Source organism: Gorilla gorilla, chromosome 18, assembly GCF_029281585.2.
Source record: "Gorilla gorilla gorilla isolate KB3781 chromosome 18, NHGRI_mGorGor1-v2.1_pri, whole genome shotgun sequence".
Classification (NCBI taxonomy): domain Eukaryota; kingdom Metazoa; phylum Chordata; class Mammalia; order Primates; family Hominidae; genus Gorilla; species Gorilla gorilla.
This window is the reverse complement of record NC_073242.2, coordinates 35870218-35896482: the sequence shown is the minus strand read 5'-3', so window position 1 is coordinate 35896482 and position 26265 is coordinate 35870218. Positions and strand designations below refer to the sequence as shown.

Below are 26265 nucleotides of genomic sequence, written 5' to 3'. Positions count from 1 at the left end.
AATTTTTTCTTTCTTCAATAATAAATCAACCTTGGCTTACTGTAACATTTTTACTTTATAAACTTACATTTTTAACTTTTTGACTCTTTTGTAGTTAACACTTTGCTTAAAACACAAACACTTTGTACAGCTGCACAAAAATATTTTTCTTTATATCCTTACTCTGTAAGCTTTTCTCTATTTTTGAAATTTTTAATTTTTTTTTCCTTTTTTTTTTTATTGAGACGGAGTCTCACTCTATCGCCCAGGCTGGAGTGCACCGGCGCAATCTCTGCTCACTGCAACCTCCACCTCCCGGGTTCAAGCGATTCTCCTGCTTCAGCCTCCCAAGTAGCTGGGACTACAGGTGCATGCCACTGCACCCGGCTAATTTTTTTTTTTTTATTTTTAGTAGAGACGGGGTTTCACCATATTAGCCAGGATGGTCTCAATCTCCTGACCTCGTGATCCACCCGCCTCAGCCTCCCAAAGTGCTGGGATTACAGGCGTGAGCCACCATGCCCGGCCTTTTTTTCGTTTTTAAACTTTTTTTTTTTTTTAGATGGAATCTCGCTCTGTCACCCAGGCTGGAGTGCAATGGGGTGATCTCGGCTTGCTGCAACCTCCGCCTCCCGGGTTCAAGCTATTCTCCTGCTTCAGCCTCCCCAGTAGCTGGGATTACAGGCACCTGCCACCACTCCTGGCTAAGTTTTGTATTTTCAGTAGAGATGGGGTTTCATCATGTTGGCCAGACTGGTCTCGGAACTCCTGACCTTAGGTGATCTGCCCGCCTCAGCCTCCCAAAGTGCTGGGATTACAGGTGTGAGCCACTGTACCTGGCCCTTTTAAAGCATTTTTATTAAAAATGAAAGGCTGGGCGCAGTAGTTCACGCCTGTAATCCCAGCACTTTGAGAGGCGGAGGTGGGCAGATCACGAGGTCAGGAGATTGAGACCATCCCGGCTAACACAGTGAAACCCTGTCTCCACTAAAAATACAAAAATTAGCCAGGCATGGTGGCATGTGCCTGTAATCCCAGCTACACAGGAGGCTGAAGCAGGAGAATCGCTTGAACCTGGGAGGTGGAGGTTGCAGTGAGCCAAGATCGCTCCATTACACTCCAGCCTGGGCCACAGAGCAAGACTCTGTCTCAAAAAAAAAAAAAGTAAACACAGGCTGGGCACAGTGGCTCACACCTGTAATCCCAGCACTTTGGGAGGTCGAGGCGGTAGGATCGCTTGAGCCCAGGAGTTTGAGACCAGCCTGGGCAACAGAGCGAGAACTTGTCTTTACTAAAAAAGAAAGAAAAGAAAGAAAGAAGGTGGGTGGGGGGGGGGGGGGTGGAGACAGAGAGAGAGAAAGCAAGCTAAAATAAAATAAAATAAAATAAAATAAAATAAAATAAAATAAAAAGAAGACACAAACACACACCTAGGCCTATGACTACACAGAGTCAGGATCATCAACATCAACTGTCTTCTACTTCCACATCTTATCTGTCCCATTAGAAGGTGTTCAAGGACACTGACACATGGAGTTGTCATCTCCTATGGTAACAATGCCTTCTTCTGGAATATCTCCTGAAGGATCTCTCTGAGGCTGTTTTACAGTTAACTTTTTTTTAATAAGTAGAAGGGATATACTCTAAAATAACTATAAAAAGTACAGTATAGGCCGGGTGTGGTGGTTCACGCCTGTAATCCCAGCACCTCGGGAGGCTGAGGCAGGCAGATCACCTGAGGCCAGGAGTTCAAGACCAGCCTGGCCAACATGGCGAAACTCCATCTCTATTAAAAATACAAAAATTAGCCAGGTATGGCAGCAGACGCCTGTAATCCCAGCTACTCGGGAGGCTGAGGCAGGAGAATCGCTTGAGCCCAGGAGGTGGAAGTTGCAGTGAGCTGAGATTGTGCCACTGCACTCCACCTTGGGTGATAGAGTGAGACTCTGTCTCAAAAAAAAAAAAAAAAAAAAAGTACAGTATAGCAGGGCATGGTGGCTCACCCCTGTAATCTCACGCCCAACACTTCAGGAGGCTAAGGCAGGAGGACCACTTGAGCTCAGGAGTTCAAGAACAGCCTGGGCAATGTAGTAAGATCCCATCCCTAAAAAAAAAAAATACAGTATAGTACATACATAAACTAGTAACATAGTTGTTTATTATTATCAAGTAATTATGTACTGTACATAATTATATTTGCCATACTTGAGGGCAGTGCAGGTTTGTTTATACCAGCATCACCACAAACAGGTGAGGAATGCTCTGACATTATGATGGCTATGACATCACTAGGTGACAGGAATTTTTCAGCTCCATTATGATCTTATGTGACCATGTATGTGGGTCTGTTGTTGAAAGAAACATCATTATGTGGTGCAGGGCTCTACTGAAAAGGAATCTTACGTTTTCCCTCTAAATCTGCTGCTCCTCCTTTCTTCCCCAGTTCTATTAATACCACCCATTTGCCCAGCTTTTCAGGCTCTTAGAATTAGGGAGTAATCTACATTTCTCTCCTTCTATGTCCAAGCTCAGGTCAAGCAGTATAAGTACCCTGTCCTCACTATCACCCTACCATCAGATCTTGATACCACAATAGTTTCCTATGTTCATCCCCTTAAGCCCTGTCTCAGGCCATTCTAATGCATTATTCATTCTAAAGAAATACTATTTATGTCACTTATAATAAATAAATAAGGAAAAATAGTGAAGATACCATTTGTAGTTTTCCTACCATTAACTGGCTCTCTCCTACCCTCTCAAAGCTTATCCTCAAATGGGGGAGAGCCAATTATAGTAGGAAAACTATAAATATTTTGGGGTAAGAGGACAGGATTATCTAAGCTACAATTCTCCAGAAGTAATCTGAAGCAGAAATTAGAAGGATGAGTTAATATATGTGGGGATGGGATATGGAAGTACAAGGTGATAGTGTTCCAGGAAGAAGTGACAGTACATTGGAAGGTACGAAGAAAAGTAGAACCTGCACAGTTGAAACTAGGACTTAAAGATTGAAGGGTTGAGTGGCAGGGTATGAAGTTAGAGAGATAAAAAGAAAGGGACCAGATGAAGAGTGCCTACCATGTCGAGAGTGACCATGTTACTTATCTTTTAAAAATTTTTACTTATTTTTTTTTAGACAGGGTCTCACTCTGTCACCCAAGCTGGAGTACAGTAGCACAAGCATAGCTAACTGCAGCTTTGAACTCCTAAGCTCAAGAAATCCTACCTCGGCCTCCCAAAGTGCTAGGATTACAGGCATGAGTCACCATGCCCAGTCCACATGATTTACCTTTCAAACTGCAACGCTATTTTCTTGGCCAAATACTAAACTACACAGGATGCCAGACAAGAGATGCAAACTGTGATACATACAAGGCAAATTAAGGAATATGCCTCATCCTAATGACAAGAATCCAATGAAGGTGATGCAGCACAGTTTGATATGATCAGATTTCAATTTTAAAAAGATTACGCCATCCGACGGGTAGAGAATGGACTGTAAGATGCAAAATTAGGCTGGAAGTGATGGCTCACACCTGTAATCCCAACACTCTGGGAGGCCTAGGTGGGAGGATCACTTGAGCCCAGGAGTTCGAGATCAGCCTGGGTAACATAGGGAGAACCCCATCTCTACAAAAAAGTTAAAAAATTAGGCGGACATGGTGGCACACACCTGTAATTTCAGCTACTTGGGAGTCTGAGGTGGGAGGATCACTTGAGTCCGGGAGGTTGAGGCTGCAGTGAGCTCTGATCACCCCACCACACTCCAGCCTGCGTGACAGAGTGAGACCTTGTCCCAAAACTAAAATAAATAAAAATAAAAGATGCAAAAGTAGAGGTGGGAAGACAAGTTAAGAGGTTGTTGCAGTAATCTAGGCAAAAAACAAAAAACAAATACATGATAATGTCCTCTACCACAACGTAGCAGGAATAAAAAGAATTGGATACATGCAAGAGACATTTAAAAAGAATAAACAAGGGCTCGGTGCAGTGGCTCATGCCTGTAATCCCAGCACTTTGGAGGGCAGAGGCAGGAGAATCACTTGAGGTCAGGAGTTCAAGACCAGCCTGGCCAACACGGTGAAACCCCATCACTACTAAAAATACAAAAATTAGCGGAGCATGGTGGCACACGCTTGTAATCCCAGTTACTTGGGAGGCTGAGGCAGGAGAATCGCTTGAACCCATGAGGTGGAGGCTGCAGTGAGATGAGATTGCGCCACTGCACTCCAGCCTGGGCTACAGAGTGAGACTCCATCTCAAAAAAAAAAAAAAAAAAAAAAGGAACAAGCAAGACTTTGTTATTGACTATGTTTGGGGGATGAGAAGGAAAGAGTTAAGAATAACTCTCATATTTGGCTTGGTGGTACCAATGATGGAAACAGAAAACACAAGAGGGGCTGGGAGCGGTGGCTCATGCCTGTAATCCCAGCACTTTGGGAGCCGGAGGTGGGTGGATCACTTGAGGTCAGGGGCTCGAGCCCAGCCTGGCCAACATGGTGAAACCCCGTCTCTACTAAAAATACAAAAATTTGCCAGGCACCGTGGCACGTGCCTGTAATCCCAGCTACTCGGGAGGTTGAGGCATGAGAATCGCTTGAACCTGGGAGGGAGAGGTTGCAGTGAGCCGAGACTGTGCCACTGCACTACACTCCAGCCTGAGCGACAGAGCAAGACTCCATCTCGATAAAAAAAAAACAAAAAACACACACACACACACAAGAAGAGAAGCAGGTTTGAGAAGATGATGATTCACGATGGGACTTGCCGAGGATAAGGTCCTAATAGGACTTTTCCAAGACAGGTGAATATGTCTATGAGTCTGAAGACAGGAGGTATACTAATCTGTACTAGTTATCTACTGATGGATAACAAATTACCCCAATTTAGTGCCTTAAAAGAACACACATTTATGATATTACAGTTTTTATGGGTCAGGAATCTGGGAGCAACCTAGCTGAGTGGTTCTGGCTCAGGGCCTCTTGAGTTTGCAATCATCTCAAGGTTGGACCCGGGGAGGATCCACTTCCAACCTCACTTGTGTGGCTGCCCCAGTGTCCTCACAACATGGCAGCTGGCTTCCCTCTCTCCAGGGCTGCCTTACAAGTAATGAGGGAGGGAGTAAATGAGAGAGGGAAACAGGGAGAGAAAGAACATCAAAGATGAAACTACGGTCTTTTTTTTTTTTGAGACGGAGTCTCGCTCTGTCACCCAGGCTGGAGTACTGTGGTGAGATCTCGGCTCACTGCAAGCTCTGCCTCCCGGGTTCACGCCATTCTCCTGCCTCGGCCTCCCGAGTAGCTGGGACTACAGGTGCCCGCCACCAAGCCCGGCTAATTTTTTTTTGTATTTTTAGTAGAGACGGGGTTTTACCATGTTAGCCAGGATGGTATCGATCTCCTAACCTTGTGATCCGCCCGCCTCGGCCTCCCAAAGTGCTGGGATTACAGGCATGAGCCACCTCGCCCGGCCATGAAACTACAGTCTTTTTATAACCTAATCTCAGAAGTGATATAGCATCACTTCTGCCATATTGTTTGACAAAAGCAAGCCACTAAGTTCAGTCTATACTCAAGGGGAGGGAAACGAAGCCTCATTAGTTGAGGGGAGAGGTACCAAAGAATCCATAGATAGGACACATCTTTAAAACCACAACATCACAACCAGATAATTAACTTACCTAACGCATAAATCATCACTGCCTTTTCTTCTCTACTGCCAGTTCAAAAACCTTTTATCTTTACAATTTCTCCAAAGTGAGTATAAACCCTCAGCTTGATAATGAATTCATTCCTTTACCTACTTTCCAAACTGCATCTCCCATTCCTCCCCTCTGCACATTCCTGCTCTAGCTATGTACTGCTTCCAAACACTTCCATACACTTTCACCAGCATTCATGCTGTGTCCTTGGCCTACAAGTATGGCTCTCAAACTTAAGTTCAGGTGAAAGAACATCTGATAGCCTCCATACTCTCAAGAATACTACAAAACATGGATCAACAAAGCCCAGTGTAACAATTCATTAAGCTGGGCTAAAAGGAAACCACTCTTACTAATAGATTCTAGAATACACAAAGGGAAGCAGGTGCCAATGATTTCAGAACATTTCTTCTACAACTTGATTAAACACAAGGCTATTACTAGAGATTAGCAGAACATCCTTTCACGGAAGGAACACCTTTTGAAAGCAATTGAAGGAAAGCCTCTTACTCTCATTCCTCCATCTCTCAAAACTTTATATAACTAGTTGCAAAAAGTCTGAAACCAACCTGAAGGCGCCTAAAAAAGTTCCTAAATAAACTGTAGTGTTGTTGCATGGTGGAACACCACAGAGCCGTTTAAAAAGATGAGGCAGAGCTTTGTGTACTGACTTGGAACAATCTCCAAGGTATATTAAGAAGAAAAAGCAAGGTGTGGAACAATGGGTATACTAGGCTACTATATGTCTTTTTCTAAAAAGTAAAAGTTTGACCAGGTCCAGTGGTTTATGCATATTACCCCAGCACTTTGGGAGGCTGAGGTGGGAGGATCCCTTGAGGCCAGGAGTTCGAGACCAACCTGGGCAACATGGTGAGACCCCTCCCTGTCCTCAACTCTACAAAAAAATTGTAAAAGTTAGCAGGACGTGGTGACCTGAACCTTTAGTCCTACCTACTCGGGAAGCTGAAGCCGGAGGATCTGTTGAACCCAGCAGTTCCAAACTGCAGTAAGCTATAGTCATGACACTACACTCCAACCTGAGTGACAGAGCCAGACTTCGTTTCTTAAAAAAAAAAAAAAAAGGCTGGGCACAGTGGCTCACACATGTAATCCCAGTACTTTGGGAGGCCAAGGTGGATCACCTGAGGTCAGGAGTTCGAGACCAGCCTGGCCAACATGGACAAACCCCGTCTCTACTAAAAATACAAAATTAACGCCGGGCGCGGTGGCTCACGCCTGTAATCCCAGCACTTTGGGAGTCCGAGGCGGGCGCATCACGAGGTCAGGAGATCGAGACCATCCTGGCTAACACGGTGAAACCCTGTCTCTACTAAAAATACAAAAAAAAAAATTAGCCGGGCGTGGTGGCAGGCGCCTGTAGTCCCAGCTACTCGGGAGGCTGAGGCAGGAGAATGGCGTGAACCCAGGAGGCGAAGCTTGCAGTGAGCCAAGATCGCGCCACTGCACTCCAGCCTGGGCGACAGAGCAAGACTCCGTCTCAAAAAGAAAAAAAAAAAAAAAATTAGCCAGGCATGGTGGTGCATGCCCGTAATCTCAGCTACTGGGGAGGCTGAGGCAGGAGAATCGCTTGAGCTCAGGAGGCGGAGGTTGCGGTGGGCTGAGATCTCGCCATTGCACTCCAGCCTGGGCAACAAGAGCGAAACTCTGTCTCAAAAAAAAAAAAAAAAGTAGCCGGGCATGGTGGCGTCCGCCTGTAGTTCCAGCTACTCGGGAGGCTGAGACAGGAGAATTGCTTGAACCCGAAAGGGAGAGACTGCAGTGAGACAAGATCACTGCACTCCAGCCTGGGCGTCAGGGCAAGACTCCCTCTTAAAAAAAAAAATTGGCCATGGTGGTTCACGCCTATAATCCTAGCACTTTGGGAGGCCGAGGCAGGTGGATCACGAAGTCCAGGAGTTCAAGACCAGCCTGGCCAGGATGGTGAAACCCCATCTTTACTAAAAATACAAAAATTAGCCGGGTGTTGTGGCGCGTGCCTGTAATCCTAGCTACTCGGGAGGCTGAGGCAGAGAACTGCTTGAACCCGGGAAGCGGAGGATACAGTGAGCCCAGATCGTGCCACTGCACTCCAGCCTGTGCGACAGAGCGAGACTCCATTACAAAAAAAAAGAGGAAAAAAATTAATTAAACCCATCCAACAAGAGAAAGGAGAAGTATCTCCTAAACATGCCTAGAACATCTCTGGAAGGTTCCAGGAGACACTGGTAAGTGTACCTCTGGGGAGGCGGGTGGAGTGGGAGGAAGACATTACAAAGCAAATCTGTCCTACCCAAGGGCCGCGTGTGGCCCTGGAGGCCAGGCTTTGAATACAGCCCAACACGAATTCGTAAACTTCCTTAAAGCATTACGAGATTTTTTTTAGATTTTTTTTTTAAAGCTCATCGGCTATCATTAGTATTAGTTTTATATATGGGCCCAGACAATTCTTCTTCCAGTGTGGCCCACGGAAGCCAAAAGATTGGACTCCCCTGTTCTAAGGTATCCCATTTGTCAGTTATCCAGCCTCCACTCCTAACCTGTTTGTTTAGCGACAAGGTCTCACTCTACTGCCTACGTTGGAGTGCAGTGGCGCGGATCAGAACTCACCGAGCCTCGAATTCCTCAAGATCCTCCATCCTCCGCCTCCCAAGTAGCTGGGACTACAGGCGCGTACCACCACGCCGGCTAATCTTTATAATTTTTGGAGAGACGGAGTCTCGTATATGCACGGACTGGTCTCCAACTCCTGGAATCCCTCCGCCTCGGCCTCCCAGAGCGCTGGGATTCCAGACGCCAGCCACGCGCACGACTAGCCACGCTTATTTGTACAGGATCTTACCTCCCGCCTCTCTGCGAGACCAGAAGCTCCTAAGAGACTGGCCCAGACTCATCTTTCGGTCCCTCATGCTGCTTAACGTGGCAGGTCGGGTGGCTCCGGGTGGCTCCCGTGCCTTATATTTCAGGGACTCCTCACCAGCCTGGGGTTGGCGTCGCCTAAAGTCAACCGGCAGGTGGGCAGTGGAGCCAGGATTCCGCGCTCTGCCCATGCCACGCGCGGCCTTCCCGGAGGCGGGGACCGTGGAGTGTGGAGGACCCCACTGGGCCTCCTGACGGGACTCTTCTCTCGCTTTCTTGATTTCTATCTAGTAAGAGTGAGGGGACACCCAAGCTACTCCCCACACCTCATGGAAAGCTGGAGAAAAGCGGAAGAGCAGGTGCCTCCTCAAAGAAGGTATTCTGACAGCAGCCACTGCCCCGGAGGGCGAAACCCCACGCTCTCCCGGAAATAACGCACAGAGGCTCGGTTCCCGCCCCCTCGCTTCCGGGGCCGGGCCTTGCTCGCGCGTGCGCACCAGAAGCCAGCAGTGGGGTTGCACACGCGTCTCTTCACGAGGTGGAAACAAGATGGAGGATTCGGCCTCAGCGTCGCTGTCTTCTGCAGCCGCTACTGGAACCTCCACCTCGACTCCAGCGGCCCCGACAGCACGAAAGCAGCTGGATAAAGAGCAGGTGAGTGGTTCCTGGGGAGGGTGGCTTGGAAGCGGGGTGGCGGTTACCTCGTGAGGCGCAGGGTGCCGGAACCCGAGTGCGTGCTCGGCGGACTTCCCCGGGGCTGTGGGACGGTCGCTGGCGGGCCGTGTGCCTCAGCTGTCTCTCCCCTTTACACACGTGGGTGGGCGCCTGCTTTCCCTGGTCCTGCGGCCTGGCGCTAGTGAATTGGATTGCAAGTGTACTGTGGAGCTAGATGAGATCGACCTGGCGACCTGGCTTAGCTTCCCTATCATTAGCGCTTGACCGAATCGCTTAGTTTTGCAGGTCTGTTACCCGTTATTTAAAATGGGCCCTTCCGCTCCCCGTTATCCAGGATCGGGAGAGGTAATGAGTGTAAAGCGCTTTGGCCTGGCACATGGTAAGAAGGTGCTCAGTAGGCCGGGCGCGGTGGCTCACGCTTGTAATCCCAGCACTTTGGGAGGCCGAGGCGGGTGGATCACCTGAGGTCAGGAGTTCGATACCAGCCTGGCCAACATGGTGAAACCCTGTGTCTACTAAAAATACAAAAATTAGCTGGGCGTGGTGGCGGGCGCCTGTAATCTCAGCTACTCGGGAGGCTGAGGCAGGAGAATTGCCAGGAGTTCTCAGTAAATGCTAAATGCATTTTGCTTTGCGTTTTTCCTGGGATTACAGCTTTCATCATTGAGGACAGGAGGGGCACGTTTCCCTCTAGCCCAATCTCTTTAAGTAGAACAGGCGCCCTTCTGCACACAGTACTGGAAGTGGGTACTTAGGCATGTTTGATGGATTCTTAGATTTCTGTGAATATAAACTGCAGGATCCTAATAGATACGGTTATAGAGGTTACCCCTTGAAATAGAAGTTGGAAGGGAAAAAATAGAAGGTGTGGGAGGGGGCAAATGCTAAATTAGATTGAGAACATTTCACTTATTTGTGTAAGTTATTGTGAAAACATTTCACTTATTTGTCTAATTTCCACTTTGCAGGTTAGAAAGGCAGTGGACGCTCTCTTGACGCATTGCAAGTCCAGGAAAAACAATTATGGGTTGCTTTTGAATGAGAATGAAAGTTTATTTTTAATGGTGGTATTATGGAAAATTCCAAGTAAAGAACTGAGGGTCAGATTGTAAGTTGTGATTTTCTACCTTTGCTGTTTTTATCTGTGTGTTTATTCTTTGTAACTCGAACAATTGCATCATGGTTACTAATGGAAACTTTGCAAACTTATAATAAAAATCTGACGTGAAGTAAAACAACTATGTCCAAGAGAACCATAGAGGCTTGATGTGGTGGCTCACACCTGTAATCCCAGCACTTTGGGAGGCCGAGGTGGACGGATCACCTGAGATCAGGAGTTCAAAACCAGCCTGGCCAACATGGTAAAACCCTGTCTCTCCAAAAATACAAAAATTAGCCAGGCATGATGGCGGGTGCCTGTAATCTCAGCTACTCGGGAGGCTGAGGCAGGAGAGTGGCAGTGAGCGGAGATCTCTCCATTGCACTCCAGCCTAGGCGACAGAGCAAGACTCTGTCTCAAAAAAATAAAAAATCATAAAAAATAAAAGAACCGTAGAAATTCAGATGTGCTAAAATTTTCTAGAAATTTCACCAGTTTTCTTAGAGCTTGGTGGACAGCTAACGTAATCAGGTCTGTTGAATCGAAAACCTGGTGTTTGAAAGAATAAAGGTGGAATAAGTTAAACAGCTTTATTTTATTTTATTTTTTTATTAGAAACTGTTATCTTTCCATGTCAAGCAAAAATTCTTTGGGGCTACAATTTATTCCTTTGTACAGAGACTATTAAAAACTGCAGTGAATTTGTGTCTATGGAAAAGAAATCCATGGTGATTATACAGAATGCTTCTTCAGAACATAGGTTGTAAGCATAAGAAATGAGTTAAACCCTTGTATTTTATTTTCTGTAAGATGTGGCATAATTGTGTTTGCTGGTCTCTCTTGGTTTAGTCCATGTTTTTGGTTTCGATTCTTTTATCTCTCCTTCTTTTTTTTTTTTTTTTTAAGAGACGAGATCTTGCGCTGTTGCCCAGCTGGAGTACAATAGTGAGACCTGTGTTCACTGCAACCTCGACCTCCCTGACCTGACTCAAGTGATCCTCCCACCTCAGCCTTCCAAGTAGCTGGGACTACAGGTGCACACCACCATGCCCAGCTAATTTTGAAATCTTTGTAGAGATGAGGTTTCACTGTGTTCTCCAGGCTGGTCTCGAACTCAGGCTCAAGCAGTCCTCCCTCTCAGTCTCCCAAAGTGTTGGGATTACAGGCATGAGCCTCCATGCCTGGGCTGTTTCAGTTCTTAAAAGTTATGTTATGCTGGGCATGGTGACTCATCCCTGTGATCTCAGCACTTTGGGAGGTGAGGCGGGTGGATCATTTGAGGCCTGGGAGTTTGAGATCAGCCTGACCCAACATGGCGAAATCCCATGTCTACTAAAAATACAAAAATTAGCCAGACATGATGGTGGGCGTCTGTAATCCCAGCTGTTTGGGAGGCTGAAGTACAAGAATCATTTGAACCCAGGAGGCAGAGGTTGCAGAGACCCCAGCTTGGGCGACAGTGAGACTCCCATCTCAAAAAAAAAAAAAAAGTTATGTTGGCTGAGTGTGGTGGCTCACACTGTAATCTCGGCAGTTTGGGAGGCTGAGGCAGGTGGATTGCTTGAGCCCACAAATTCAAGACCAGCCCAGGCTACGTGGCGAAACCCTGTCTCTACGAAAAATACAAAAATTAGCTGGGCCTACACCCAACTGGTGCGTGCCTGGAGTCTCAGCTATGCTGGAGGCTGTCGTGAGCTATGATCACACCACTGCACTGCGGCCTTGGGTACTGAGCAAAACCCTGTCTCAAAAAAAGGAAAAGAAGAAAGAGTTATTATGTTTATGGAGCTAAGAGTTTTAGAGAAGGTAAAATTCTGAACCAGGCCTGTCCTGATTAAGCTAGGTTTTTATAGCACATTACAGTACGTGTGCACATACAGCAACATATGTATAATAATTATATATGCAAGCATTTGGATGTCTTTAAGTATATTTTAATTCTTGTTGTATCCCAAGTGTTAATTGATATTTGGGCCTGTGTGTTTTTGTGATTTACTTGCCATTGAAAGTGAGTTTTGTTTTTTGTTTTTGTTTTTTGAGACGGAGTTTGCCTCTTGTTACCCAGGCTGGAGTCCAGTGGTGCGATCTTGGTTCAACTGCAACCTCCACCTTCCGGGTTGAAGCGATTATCCTGCCTCAGACTCTCAAGTAGCTGGGATTACAGGCGCCTACCACCGTGCCTGGCTAATTTTTTATAATTTTAGTAGAAACAGGGTTTCACCATGTTGGCCAGGCTGGTCTTGAACTCCTGACCTCAGGTGATCCATCTGCCTTGGCCTCCCTAAAGTGTGGGATTACAGGCTTGAGCCACTACTACCGGCTATGAAATGTGTTTTTAAGTGTTGTTCTTGGTGCATTATTTGCTTAACTAGCATGACTAAAAGTTATTTAAATAACACTAAGTTTATCGCGTATTCTGTGTGATACAAACATGCATAATGTGTGTAATAATGCTTTCCTCGGTTTCTTTTCACGTATTTTATAGGACCTTGCCTCATAGTATTCGATCAGATTCAGAAGATATCTGTTTATTTACGAAGGATGAACCCAATTCAGCTCCTGAAAAGACAGAACAGTTTTATAGAAAGCTTTTAAACAAGCATGGAATTAAAACCGTTTCTCAGGTAGGAAGCCTGGTTAATATTTTCAAGTTATTTAGAGGATTTAATTCAGGCAAAATGGTGTCACAAATACATTGCTATATTTCCTAGTATTTTTCTTCTACTTTTCTCTTTTTAATTTAATTTGTGGTGGCGTGTACATTAGTAGCTTTTATATCTTGCAAATTGTAAAAGAGGTGGCTCATGTCATTCCTCTGTACTTCCACAGCATCTTGTTTTTCTCTGATTTGCTGTTCTGTAGTTGGTGTACTTGTCTTTATTACCCTCTGGATCTAAGGTATCTAAGTTTTTTTGTTTGTTTGGAGTCTCGCTCTGTCGCCCAGGCTTGAATGCAATATCAGGACCTCGGCTCACTGCAACCTCCACCTCCCAGGGTCAAGCTATTCTCCCGCCTCAGCCTACCGAATAGCTGGGATTACAGGCACCCGCCATCATGCCCGGCTAATTTTTATATTTTTATAGAGACGAGGTTTCACCATGTTGGCCAGGCTGGTCTTGAATTCCTGAGCTCAGGTGATCCGCCCACCTCGGCCTCCCAAAGGGCTGGTATTACAGGCGTGAGCACATACAGCAACATATGTATAATAATATATATATGTTGCCCACCTAGATCTAAGTTGCTTTAGCTGGGGTCTTTTCTCATTTGTCTCAGTGTTCCCAGCATGTAGCGTAGTGCCTGGCACATTTTAGGCCCTCAAGTGTTCATTAAAGTATAGAGGCATGGCTCTAGGACATTTTTAAATCCAAATCCAAATTGTTGCCTAAGTATTTCTTCTCCTTGTTTAGATTCCTAACTTCTTGTTTTTATTCTTCTCTATACTTCCTAGATTATCTCCCTCCAAACTCTAAAGAAGGAATATAAATCCTATGAAGCCAAGCTCCGCCTTCTGAGCAGTTTTGATTTCTTCCTTACTGATGCCAGAATTAGGCGGCTCTTACCCTCACTCATTGGGAGACATTTCTATCAAAGAAAGAAGTAAGTTTCTTAGTAATGACTGGACTTTAGCAGCATGAAGCTTCTAGGTGTGTATGCATTGTGTGCTGAATGCCTGTGTGTTTATTTTATAGAGTTCCAGTATCTGTAAACCTTCTGTCCAAGAATTTATCAAGAGAGATCAATGACTGTATAGGTGGAACGGTCTTAAACATTTCTAAAAGTGGTTCTTGCAGGTAGGTAAAAGGCATTCATGTGTGCCTCTTTTAATCTTGTATTTGACAATGATTTTATATATACTTATTCGTTTTGTTTTGTTTTTTTGTTTTTGTTTTTGTTTTTTTTGAGATGGAGTCTTACTCTGTCTGCCAGGCTGGAGTGCAGTGGCACCATCTCGACTCACTGCAAGCTCCGCCTCCTGGGTTCACGCCATTCTCCTGCCTCAGCCTCCCGAGTAGCTGGGACTACAGGCGCCCGCCACCACGCCCGGCTAATTTCTTTTTGTATTTTTAGTAGAGACAGGGTTTCACCGAGTTAGCCAGGATGATCTTGATCTCCTGACCTCATGATCCGCCCACCTTGGCCTCCCAAAGTGCTGGGATTACAGGCGTGAGCCACTGCACCTGGCCTTTTTAAAAAGATTTTGCTGATGGCTCCACATCCTCTTTTAAAACTAAAATCTATTCCTCAGAAGTGATCAATTCTCGGGTCAGGTGCAGTGGCTTATGCCTGTAATCCCAGCACTTTGGGAGGCCGAGGCAGGAGGATCGCTTGAGCCCAGGAGTGCAAGACCACCTTGGGCAACATAATGAGACCCCCTCCCCCAGCCAATTACAGAAAAATCAAGAACATTAGTCAGGTGTGGTGGTGCATCCCTGTGCTCCCAGCTACACAGGAGGCTGTGGCAGGAGGATCACTTGAGCCTAGGAGGTCAAGACTGCAGTGAGCCATGTTCTTGTCACTGTTCTCCAGCCTGAATGACAGAGCAAGACTGTCTTTAAATGAAAAAAAAAAAAAAAAAGTTCAATTCTCTAGAACAATGTTGTCTGATAGCACTTTCTACTGTGATGGAAATGGCCTGCATCTGTGCTGTCTCATACAGTAGGCACTACTTGTATGTAGCTATTGAGCACTTGAAATGTGGCTACTGTGTTAGAAGCTGAATTTTTAGTTAATTTAAAATAGGCACGTGTGGCTAGTGGCTGATGGTCACTGCATTGGACAGGGCAGCTCCAGATACTAAGAAAAGCAAGGAGAGTAAGATGAGTGCTTGGAGAACATGACTAGTTCTAGGCTTTGAGCTTGTCCTTTATTGTGCCACTGCACTCAGTGGTGCAGTCACAGTTCACTGCAACCTCCAACTCCTTGGCTCAAGCAGTCCTTCCACCTCAGCCTCCTGAGTAGCTGGGACTACAGACACACATCACCATACCTGGCTAATTTTTCAATGTTTTGTAGCGGTGGGGTCTCACTATTTTGCCCCATCTAGACTTGAACCCCTAGACAAAACCAGTCCTCCTGTCCTGGCCTCCAAAAGTGTTGAGATTATAGGCGTGAGCCACCACACCTGGCCTCAGATTGTCCTTTAAAAGCACCATATTACTCTTAAAGTGAAGATCCACCTCATTCTTGGTTTAACTTCCTATTAAATGAATTCAGCACTTATCCTGTTCATCTGCCTATTTGGTGTGTGTGTTGTCATACTGGTTTAACCTTACCCTGGATACTGAGCTAGGCGGAGCCCCCACACCTAGTCTTACCTACTAGAACAGATGTTTTAGGGCAGTGATTGCTTCCAACCTCTGGCTGAGCAAAGGATGCGGTTCAGGCTATTTTATTAGGCTGAGAAGTGACTTAAGTTTGTATTATTGCCAGCCGCCCCGTCCGGGAGGGAGGTGGGGGGGTCAGCCGCCCGCCTGGCCAGCTGCCACGTCCGGGAGGTGAGGGGCGCCTCTGCCCGGCCGCCCCTACTGGGAAGTGAGGAGCCCCTTTGCCTGGCCAGCCGCCCCGTCCGGGAGGGAGGTGGGGGGGTCAGCCCCCTGCCCGGCCAGCCGCCCCGTCCGGGAGGGAGGTGCGGGGCTCAGCCCCCTGCCCGGCCAGCCGCCCCGTCCGGGAGGTGAGGGGCGCCTCTGCCCGGCCGCCCCCGCTGGGAAGTGAGGAGCCCCTCTGCCCGGCCACCACCCCGTCTAGGAGGTGTACCCAACAGCTCATTGAGAACGGGCCATGATGACAATGGCGGTTTTGTGGAATAGAAAAGGGGGCAAGGTGGGGAAAAGATTGAGAAATCGGATGGTTGCTGTGTCTGTGTAGAAAGAAGTAGATATGGGAAACTTTTCATTTTGTTCTGTACTAAGAAAAATTCTTCTGCCTTGGGATCCTGTTGATCTATGACCTTACCCCCAACCCTGTGCTCTCTGAAACATGTGCTGTGTCCACTCAGGGTTAAATGGATTAAGGGCGGTGCAAGATGTGCTTTGTTGAACAGATGCTTGAAGGCAGCATGCTCGTTAAGAGTCATCAGCACTCCCTAATCTCGAGTACCCAGGGACACAATCACTCTGCCTAGGAAAACCAGAGACCTTTGTTCACTTGTTTGTCTGCTGACCTTCCCTCCACTACTGTCCTGTGACCCTGCCAAATCCCCCTCTGCGAGAAACACCCAAGAATGATCAATTAAAAAAAAAAAAAAAAAAGTTTGTATTATTGGCAGTGTATCAGCTTGGGGAGGTAGGGCAGGTTTTAAATGTATTGAAAATACATTTTATGAAGTACTTCACTTGCTGACTGCAGTGTGGAGATGGCTAGCTGCCAGTAGGGCAGAGCTGTAGGCCACTGCCCTTCCACCCAGAGATTCCCCAGGAGCCGTGCAGACCCAGTGGCCACACTCGGCAGAAAACAACACAGACTTCTTGCCTCTGCTCACCAGGGAGGCCTGACCCCAGGGGAGTGTCTCCAGGTAGAGCAGAGCAGGGTACTGGTGGGCAGGACAGGTGGTCTCTGGTGTTGTCTTTAGCCTGCCGCTGGGAAGCCCTTCATCAGGTGTAATGAAGTAGCCGAGAAGAGTTGGTCACGGGGCCTAGACCCCTACCCCTTTGGTTAAAGGCTGATGTCAAAGTAGTGGCTCATGGAGGTGGTTGGCTAGAAGTTCAGGCCTTGTTTATGGGACCCATGAGTATCTGGGAGAAGAAGATGGTACCATGAAGGCAGGTAAAGGAGCAGCAGTCTCCTGCCACTGGGGATTTTCCAAGGCAAAAGCAACAGCTTAAAGAAAGTTGCAAACAATTGAGAAAAAAAGAAATCATTCTTTATTTCCTCTCTTACCTTTCCCCAGCATAATAATTTATTTTCCTCTTCCACTTCTGTTCCTCTCCCTTCTTCCCCCCCACTATCTTTCCATCTGGGATGCTCAGGTGTGCTTGCAGGCAGGTGGTAACAGGCACAGGGAGTGGGCAGTGCCCAGTCTTTGGCTGAAGAGAGAGAGGAGCAACAGTCCGTCTCATTCCTCATTCCGCAGACACTGTGCCGACAGTGAGCCTTCCTTCTGGCTCATTTCCTTCTGGCCCCAGCGCTGAGCCCTCCAGGCTTCCCACTGGGCTTCTGCCTGCACTCTGTTTCACCTGAAGGGATGGTCTTGCTCGTAGCTGAAAGACACTATTCCACCAGGGACAAGAACTATTTACTCTTTTTTTTTTTTTTTTTTTTTTTTGAGACAGAGTTCTTGCTCTGTCGCCCAGGCTAGAGTGCAGTGGCTTGATCTCGGCTCACTGCAAGCTCCGCCTTCCGGGTTCACGCCATTCTTCTGCCTCAGCCTCCCGAGTAGCTGGGACTATAGGCGCCCACCACAATGCCCAGCTAATTTTTTTGTATTTTTTTAGTAGAGACGGTGTTTTACCATGTTAACCAGGATGGTCTCGGTCTCCTGACCTCGTGATCTGCCCACCTCGGCCTCCCAATGTGCTGGGATTACAGGCGTGAGCCACCACGCCCAGCCACAGAACTATTTATTCTTGAACATGGCGGCTGGGTAGAGCAGTAGAACTATAGAGAGAGCAGGTGACCCTCCTGGAGGTAGGTCCCTCCTGGAGGTAGGTCCCTTTAGAACAGCTTGAAGGCGGACTCAGCGACATGGGGTTGTCTAAGATAAAGGTAGAACCTCCTCTGGCCCTGCCTCCCAATGCGCCTAACCTCACAGTCAGGTGCTGCCAGCTCTTTAATCACTGCCTCAGCTGGGCATGGTGGCTCACGCCTGTAATCCCAGCACTTTGGGAGACCGTGGCAGGTGGATCACTTGAGGTCAGGTGTTTGAGACCAGCCTGGCCAACACAATGAAACCCCATCTCTACTAAAAATATACAAATTAGGCCGGTCGCAGTGGTTCACGCCTGTAATCCCAGCACTTTGGGAGGCCGAGGCAGGCGGATCACCTGAGGTCGGGAGTTTGAGACCAGCCTGACCAACATGGAGAAACCCCGTCTCTACTAAAAAAAAAAAAAATACAAAAAATTAGCCAGGCGTGGTGGCGCATGCCTGTAATCCCAGCTACTTGGGAGGCTGAGGCAGGAGAATCGCTTGAACCCAGGAGGTGGGGGTTGCAGTGAGCCAAGATCACGCCATTGCACTCCAGCCTGGGCAACGAGTGAAACTGCATCTCAAAAAAAAAAAAAAAAAATTAGCTGGGCGTGGTGGCATGCGCCTGTAATCTCAGCTACTAGGGAGGCTGAGGCAGGAGAATTGCTTGAACCCAGGAGGCGAAGGTTGCAGTGGGCCGAGATCACGTCACTGCACTTCAGCCTGGGCGACAGAGCAAACTCCATCACAAAAAAAAAAAAAAAAAAAATCACCCCTTCATGATGTGACATTTTACTTCAGGTAGAAGGAATTTCTAGTACATGAAAGATGATAATCTTCCTTTAAAACATATTTAGGCCGGGTGTGGTGACTCATGCGTGTAATCCCAGCACTTTGGGAGGTTGAGGCAGGAGGATAGTGAGCCCAGGAGTTCCATACCAGCCTGGCGGATCACTTGAGCTCAGGAGTGAGAACCCATCTCTACAAAAAATATAAAAATCAGCTGGGTGACCTGTAGTCCCAGCTACTCCAGAGGCTGAGTTGGAAGGATTACTTAAGGCTAGTACATTGATTGTGCCACTGCATTTCAGTCTGGGCGACAGGAAAACCCTGTCTCAAAAATGAAATAAAATATATTTAGAACCTAAAGATTTTAATGGGATTTTTTTGTTTGTTTTTTTGTTTTGTTTTGTTTTTCAGACTGTGTTTTTCCTGGTTACCCAGGCTGGAGTGCAGTTGCCAGATCTGGGCTCACTGTAGCCTTGAGCTCCTGGGCTCAGGTGATTTTTCTGCCTCAGCCTCCTGAGTAACTGGGATTACAGGCATGTACCACCATGCCCAGTTAATTTTTGTTAGTGTGGTAGAGACAGGATTTTGCCATGTTGCCCGGGATTAATATTTCTACCTTTTTAAAAGAAAAAGAAAAACTTGAGGATTATATATTTGTATTTCTCATATACCTGCCTGGTTTATTTTGAAAAATGTTTTTTTAAAATCTTGTCTAATACTATATTAAATTTCAGTGCTATACGTATTGGTCACGTTGGAATGCAAATTGAGCACATCATTGAAAACATTGTTGCTGTCACCAAAGGACTTTCAGAAAAATTGCCAGAGGTACAGTATTACAGGTGCATCAATTGATTGTTCATTTAAAAGAAACAAAGTATATGTAGACGATGTTACTCTTTTCTTTGTTTCAGAAGTGGGAGAGCGTGAAACTCCTGTTTGTGAAAACTGAGAAATCGGCTGCACTTCCCATCTTTTCCTCGTTTGTCAGCAATTGGGATGAAGCCACCAAAAGATCTTTGCTTAATAAGAAGAAAAAAGTTAGTAGAATTTTAAATACTTACAGAATGAATAATGAAGGGTGTAAATTCAGTCACTAGGAGAGAAGTAGACCATCATCCCTGCCCGACTTTTCAGTTATCTTCTGGTTTTCTGGTGGTTGTGCTTTTGTCACTTTACATGAGGTAAAATGGGTGTGCTTTTGTCACTTTACATGAGGTAGTTGATGTTAGTAATGCGCGTTAAGATAGAAATATCTTGTATTTATTGATAAATTGGATTTTTTTTTTATTTTTGTTAGATCCAGTGCTTGCTGGGTTTTTTTAGAGAGACAGGGTCTCACTCTGTCCCCCAGGCTGGAGCACAGTGACGTGATCAAGGCTCACGGCAGCCTTGACCTCCTGAGCTCAAGCAATCCTGTTTCAGCCTCCTGAGTAGCTGGGACTGCAGGCATGCTCCACCATGCCCAGCTAATTTTTAAATTTTTTTTTTGTACACACATGGTCGCCCTGTTTCCCAGGCTGATCTTGAATTCTTGAGCTCAAGCGATCCGCCTGCCTTGGGCTCCCAAAGTGCTGGGATTACAGGCATGAGCTACTATGCCTGGCCTGGATTAACTGGCTTTTGAGGGGGCCTGAGTTAAGTTCCTACCACATATTTCCAGTCATAGAAACATCACCATACTTCTAAATAAAGACCAAAACATTTAAAATATTAAACATTGAAATAAATGTGAGCTATATAGACATTTGAAACAGTAATAAAAGGAATTGACATAATTAATTACCCAGTTATTCCCATCCACGGTTGTAGATGGCTGGAGTTTAATCCTGATAGCTCAGGGAAAAGGGTAACAGGCAAGAGCCAACCCTAGAAAAGGCACTGTTTCATCACAGGACAAACTCATACACCTACATTCGTTGGGACTGGGACTAGGATAATTTCAACACACAAGTTCACCTAATGTGCACGTATTTGGATGTCGGAGGTTATGCTCACAGATACCTCCTGAGCTTGGTTTGTAGGTTTTCAGTATTACTCGTACTCTAGCAAAAGAAGCTTTCAGAAGGAAAGAAAATTTAATTTTTTGTTATTTGTTAGACTGATCTCCTAGTGTTTCTCTCTTTACCCGTGTTAATTGTGTCCAATGAATTTTTAATTTTGTTTTTGAGACAGAGTTTCACTCTGTCGCCCAGGCTGAAGTGCAGTGGCATGATCTCAGCTCACTACAACCCCCCGCCGTTCAAATGATTCTCTGTGCCTCACCCTCCTGAGTAGTTGGAACTACAGGCAGGTATCACCATGCCCAGCTAGTTTTTGTGGTTTTAATAGAGATGGGGTTTCACCGTGTTTACCAGGCTGATCTGGAAGTCGTGACCTCAAGTGATCCTCCTACCTCAGCCTCCCTGAGTGCTGTGATTACAGGCGTGAGCCACCGCGCCCAGCTGAGTATTATTCTTTACACTCTAAACCATACTGTGTTTCACAAAAGTCTCTTAACTGTATACTTTAGATAGTCAGATTCTGAAATGCCGGTATATAATTTACTGCATAAAATGCATGTTTGGCTGTGAGTGAAAAACTGCGGTTGAGGTTCCAGTGCTGGTTAGGGAGTTTGTTCTCTGTATAGATCGAGGTCCATTTAGGGGCTTATGGATAATCAAAACTGCACGTGGTACATCTATGCCGTTTGTTAACCAACAGAACTGTCCCTGCTAAAATGTTTGTATGGTGTTTTTTGGTAGGAGGCAAGGAGAAAACGAAGAGAAAGAAATTTTGAAAAACAAAAGGAGAGGAAGAAGAAGAGGCAGCAGGCTAGGAAGACTGCATCAGTTCTTAGTAAAGATGATGTGGCACCTGAAAGTGGTGATACTACAGTGAAGAAACCTGAATCAAAGAAGGAACAGACCCCAGAGCATGGGAAGAAAAAACATGGCAGAGGAAAAGCCCAAGTTAAAGCAACAAATGAATCCGAAGACGAAATTCCACAGCTGGTACCAATAGGAAAGAAGACTCCAGCTAATGAAAAAGTAGAGGTATTGTTTTAATATTTACTGTTCATAATGGATTGGTTCAGTGGCTACTGTGTCAGGCAGGTACTGTGCTGAGCAATAAATGATGAAAAATACTAGAGTGAACCCAAAGAACTGTGAAGGGTGGTTATCATATCATGATTTATTGTACCTTTTTTTTTTTTTTTTTTGGAGATGGGATCTTGCTATATTGCCCAGACTGGTCTTACACTCCGGGAGTCAAAACAGTCTTCCCACCTTGGCCTCCCTAAGTGCTGGGATTACAAGTGTGAGCCACCACACCTAGTCCCAACCAGTTGGCTTTTTTTTTTTTTTTTTTTTGCTTTGCTTTTTTTTTAAAGATGGAGTCTCACTCTGTCACCCAGGCTAGAGTGCAGTGGCATGATCTCAGCTCACTGCAACCTCCGCCTCCCTGGTTCAAGCAATTCTCCTTCCTCAGCCTCCCGAGTAGCTGGGATTACAGGCGCGCACTACCATGCCCAGCTAATTTTTGTGTTTTTAGTAGAGACGGGGTTTTGCCATGTTGGCCAGGCCGGTCTTGAACTCCTGGCCTCAGGTGATCCGCCCGCCTTGTCCTCCCAAAGTGCTGGGATTACAGGCATGAACCACCGCACTCAGCCACCAGTTGGCTTTTACACAGAGAATCTGGGAACCCCTGCCCTACACCATGTGCCAGGGATGTGCAGCTACAGTTGGAAGACTCAGGATTTGCTCCCATGTGTCTCTGCTGTGCTCCTCATGGTGCTTCCAGGATTCCCTCCCCTCAGTCATAGGGAAAGGTGGTTTTCCTCTGACTGGACCAGGAAGACTTCTGGGTCTTCACAATTCTTTTTTTTTTTTTTTTTTTTTTTGAGACAAGGTCTCACTTTGTTGCCCAGGATGGAGTGCAGTGGCATGATCTCGGCTCACAGCAACCTCCATCTTTTGTGCCCAAGCAATTCTCGTGCCTCAGCCTTCTGAGTAGCTGGGATTACAGGTGTGTGCCACCATGCCTGGCTAATTTTTGTATTTTTAGTAGAGATGGGGTTTTGCCATGTTGGCCAGGCTACTCTTGAACTCCTGGCCTCAAGTAGTCCACCTGCCTCAGCCTCCCATAGTGCTGGGATTACAGGCATGAGCCACCTCACCTATACCTCATTCTTAATAGTGGAATACAGCTTATTTCTGTCATCATGCTGAGGTGTACCTTTTGGGGGTTAACTAATAAAAACAGTAACTTGGCCGGGCACAGTGGCTCACACCTGTAATCCTAGCACTTTGGGAGGCCGAGGCAGGTGGATCACCTGAGGTCAGGAGTTCGAGACCAGCCTGGCTAACATGGGTGAAATCCTGTTTCTACTAAAAATACAAAAAATGAGCCGGGCGTGGTGGCGCACACCTATAATACCAGCTACTCGGGAGGCGGAGGTTGCAGTGAACTGAGATTGTGCCATTGCACTCTAGCATGGGCAGCAAGAGCGAAACTCCGTCTCAAAAATAAATAAATACAAATAAAAACAGTAACTCCTGGACTTAGAGTGTCAGGTTTTGTGGCTTTTTCTATATTAAACTTACTTTTTTTTTTTCTTAGATTCAAAAACATGCCACAGGAAAGAAGTCTCCAGCAAAGAGTCCTAATCCCAGCACACCTCGTGGGAAGAAAAGAAAGCCCTTGCCAGCATCTGAGACCCCAAAAGCTGCAGAGTCTGAGACCCCAGGGAAAGGCCCAGAGAAGAAGCCAAAAATCAAAGAAGAGGCAGTGAGGGAAAAAAGTCCTTCGCTGGGGAAAAAAGATGCGAGACAGACTCCAAAAAAGCCAGAGACCAAGTTCTTCACCACTCCTAGTAAATCTGTGAGAAAAGCTTCCCACACCCCCAAAAAATGGCCCAAAAAACCCAAAGTACCCCAGTTGACCTAAAGTCAGTGATTCAACTGGAAGGAAACCTCAGTGCTGCCTCCAGAGCTTTTTGGAAATACTCAGATCCTGACCGCCTTTGTAACCTTCTCTGAACGTCAGGCCTGGACTTAAAAGATTTTTTAAAACCTCCATAAGTAGTCCAGGGGCGGTGGCTCACGCCTGTAATCCCAGCACTTTGGGAGGCCGAGGCAGGCGGATCACAAGGTCAACGAGATCGAGACCATCCTGGCCAACATGGTGAAACCCTGTCTGTACCAAAAATACAAAAATTAATTGGGCATGGTGGCGGGCACCTGTAATCCCAGCTACTAGGGAGGCTGAGGCAGGAGAATTGCTTGAACCTGGGAGGCGGAGATTGCAGTGAGCCACTGCACTCCAGCCTGATGACAGAGCAAGACTCTGTCTCAAAAATAAATAAAAATAATAAAACCTCCATAAGTAATCCTGACATATGTTCCTGGGTATAATCTATTTCTAAATTGTCCTGTGTATTTGCTAATGTAATAGAGGGAAAAATAGAGTGCTTCTCTGTGGTTGTTTAGCACTTTGGGTAGCCAAGGTGAGAGGATTGCTTGAGCCCAGGAGTTTGAGACTAGCCTGGGCAACTTGGTAAAACCCATCTCTACAAAAGAAAAAAAAAATTAGTGTGGCATGGTGGCGTGCATCTGTGCTCCCAGCTCCTCACGAGGCTGAGGTGGAAGGATCAAGTGAGCGCAAGAGGTTGAGGCTCCAGTGAGCCACGACCACCCCACTGTGCTGTAGCCTGGGTGACAGTGTGAGATTCTGTCTCAGAAAAAACAAAGTATAACATTGCTTGCTTCTGAGTATACTGTTTGCTTTCCAAATCAGTGGGTCTGACTTGAGGTCTGTGATGTGACCCTTTTCCTCAACTGCTCAACCGTTATTCACATGGACTCCATCATATTCATTTGTAGTCATTCCCGGAGTGGCCCAATGAGGGTCTCACTGTATGAGAGTCGGCTACGGAATTTAGGAGAAACAGAAGTTTCTTGGCTCTCATGCTGAGCTTGTTGGTCTAAGCTTATGAGTCACTGGGTTAGCATCCATATGGGAAGGGAAATTAACATGGAGTCATTTATACAGGGATTAAATTGAATCCTACCTACCGGAGGCAAGGACATGATTTATCTTCCATAAGCCTTATCCTCTTCCTCCTTATTCCTCAGTCTATGGATTTGCTTATGTATGACAACTCCAAGGAATCTTGGAAGAGTAGATTACTAACGTTAACACAATTGTCAAGTATTTTCTGAGGCAGTAAACACCTTTTTAGGTACTTGGCCTTTCACTGGTTGTGAATTGGTATGCATCCGTAGTAGTAAGTTCACAGATTCACTGCAGTGCAGGAATGTTCTTGCATGCCAAAGACTCAACTGCTTTCAAAGATAATGTGGGTGCTAGATGCAGTGGCTCACATCTAACCCTGTTAGGGTGACCAGACCCAACACCAGGTCATGGGGGTGACAAAGTCCAGTGGAGTCAAAGGATTGAGAAAAAGACAGTTTGAGAGAGAAGTAGGACCAGCAGACCATCGGGATCGTGGAGGCTGTGAAGGCCCTGAGCTCTGGGAGCCCACGCTATTTATTGGTAATCCAATAAACAAATGGTGAGAATGTGGAGGTCAGAAGGGCACCTTGCATTAAGCACATGATTTACAGCTGTGATGGTTTAGCATTTGCTCTGCTACTTGAGATAATGGAGAGCAGGTTCTTTTAACTCAAGTTACAGTCGATCCTGGGAGAGCAAGGAGCCAGCAAGTCTAGACACATTCCAGAGCCACAGGCCCTGGATTCTATCCAAGCCACGAGGGGTTTTATGCCCTGGGCTTAGATTATGGTCCGTCAGGGCAGCCTTCCACCCTTTAGCACAGAGCTTGGTGTTCCAAAGGCCACAAGGGGTTTTAGGCCCTTGACCCTGGACATGTTCCAAGGCTCTTTTACATTCTGTCAGAATGCAAGCCCTGCCTCAGCTTCTCCCAACACTCAGCTTTTCCCAACATAATCCCAGCACTTTGGAACGCTGGGTGGATTGCTTGAACCCAGGAGTTCGAGACCATCCTGGGCAATATGGCAAAACCCCATCTTTACCAAAAATAAGCTGGGTGTGGTGGAACATGCCTGTGGTCCCAGCTTCTTGGGAGGTTGAGGTGGGAGGATTGCTTGAACCCGGGAGGTAGAGGCTGCAATGGGCCATGATCACGATCCTGCACTCCAGCCTGGGCAACAGAGAGACAATCCCTGGCCCACTGCCCCCTTCCCTGGCCCAGTCTCAAAAAAAATGAGGCTGGGCGTGGTGGCTCACATCTGTAATCCCAGCCAAGGCTGGCAGATCACTTGAGGCCAGGAGTTCTGAGACCAGCCTGGCTTACATGGTGAAACCCCATCTCTACTAAAAATACAAAAACTAGCCGGGCATGGTGGGAGGCACCTGTAATCCCAGCTACTTGGGAGGCTGAAGCAGGAGAATCACTTTAACCCGGGAGGTGGAGGTTGCAGTGAGCTGAGATCACACCACTGCACTCCAGCCTGGGCGGCAGAGCAAAACTGAAAAAAAGAGAGAAAAAAAAAAACATCTAGCTCTCCCTGAAATTAGA

General features: G+C 46.5%; 1 protein-coding gene across 1 annotated transcript; it reads left to right on the top strand.

The window, feature by feature from the left end:
* The first annotated feature begins 8434 nt into the window (after positions 1 to 8434).
* On the top strand, positions 8435 to 24084 carry RSL1D1 (ribosomal L1 domain containing 1). The gene is made up of 10 exons (XM_063699658.1): positions 8435 to 8691; positions 8828 to 9190; positions 10180 to 10319; positions 12796 to 12934; positions 13759 to 13907; positions 14000 to 14101; positions 19457 to 19550; positions 19637 to 19762; positions 21467 to 21757; positions 23325 to 24084. The coding sequence occupies exons 2-10, from the start codon at positions 9086 to 9088 to the stop codon at positions 23649 to 23651; spliced, it is 1473 nt and encodes a 490-aa protein (XP_063555728.1). The 5' UTR covers positions 8435 to 8691; positions 8828 to 9085; the 3' UTR covers positions 23652 to 24084.
* The last annotated feature ends 2181 nt before the right edge of the window (positions 24085 to 26265 follow it).

What these genes read in the sequence shown, in the direction of transcription:
- RSL1D1 (XM_063699658.1), top strand. Translation starts at nt 9,086, where the DNA reads ATGGAGGATTCGGCCTCAGCGTCGCTGTCTTCTGCAGCCGCTACTGGA. An exon ending in AAAGAACTGAGGGTCAGATT is followed by an intron (nt 10,320 to 12,795) that starts GTAAGTTGTGAT and finishes CGTATTTTATAG; the next exon opens with GACCTTGCCTCATAGTATTC. An exon ending in TTTCAGAAAAATTGCCAGAG is followed by an intron (nt 19,551 to 19,636) that starts GTACAGTATTAC and finishes TCTTTGTTTCAG; the next exon opens with AAGTGGGAGAGCGTGAAACT.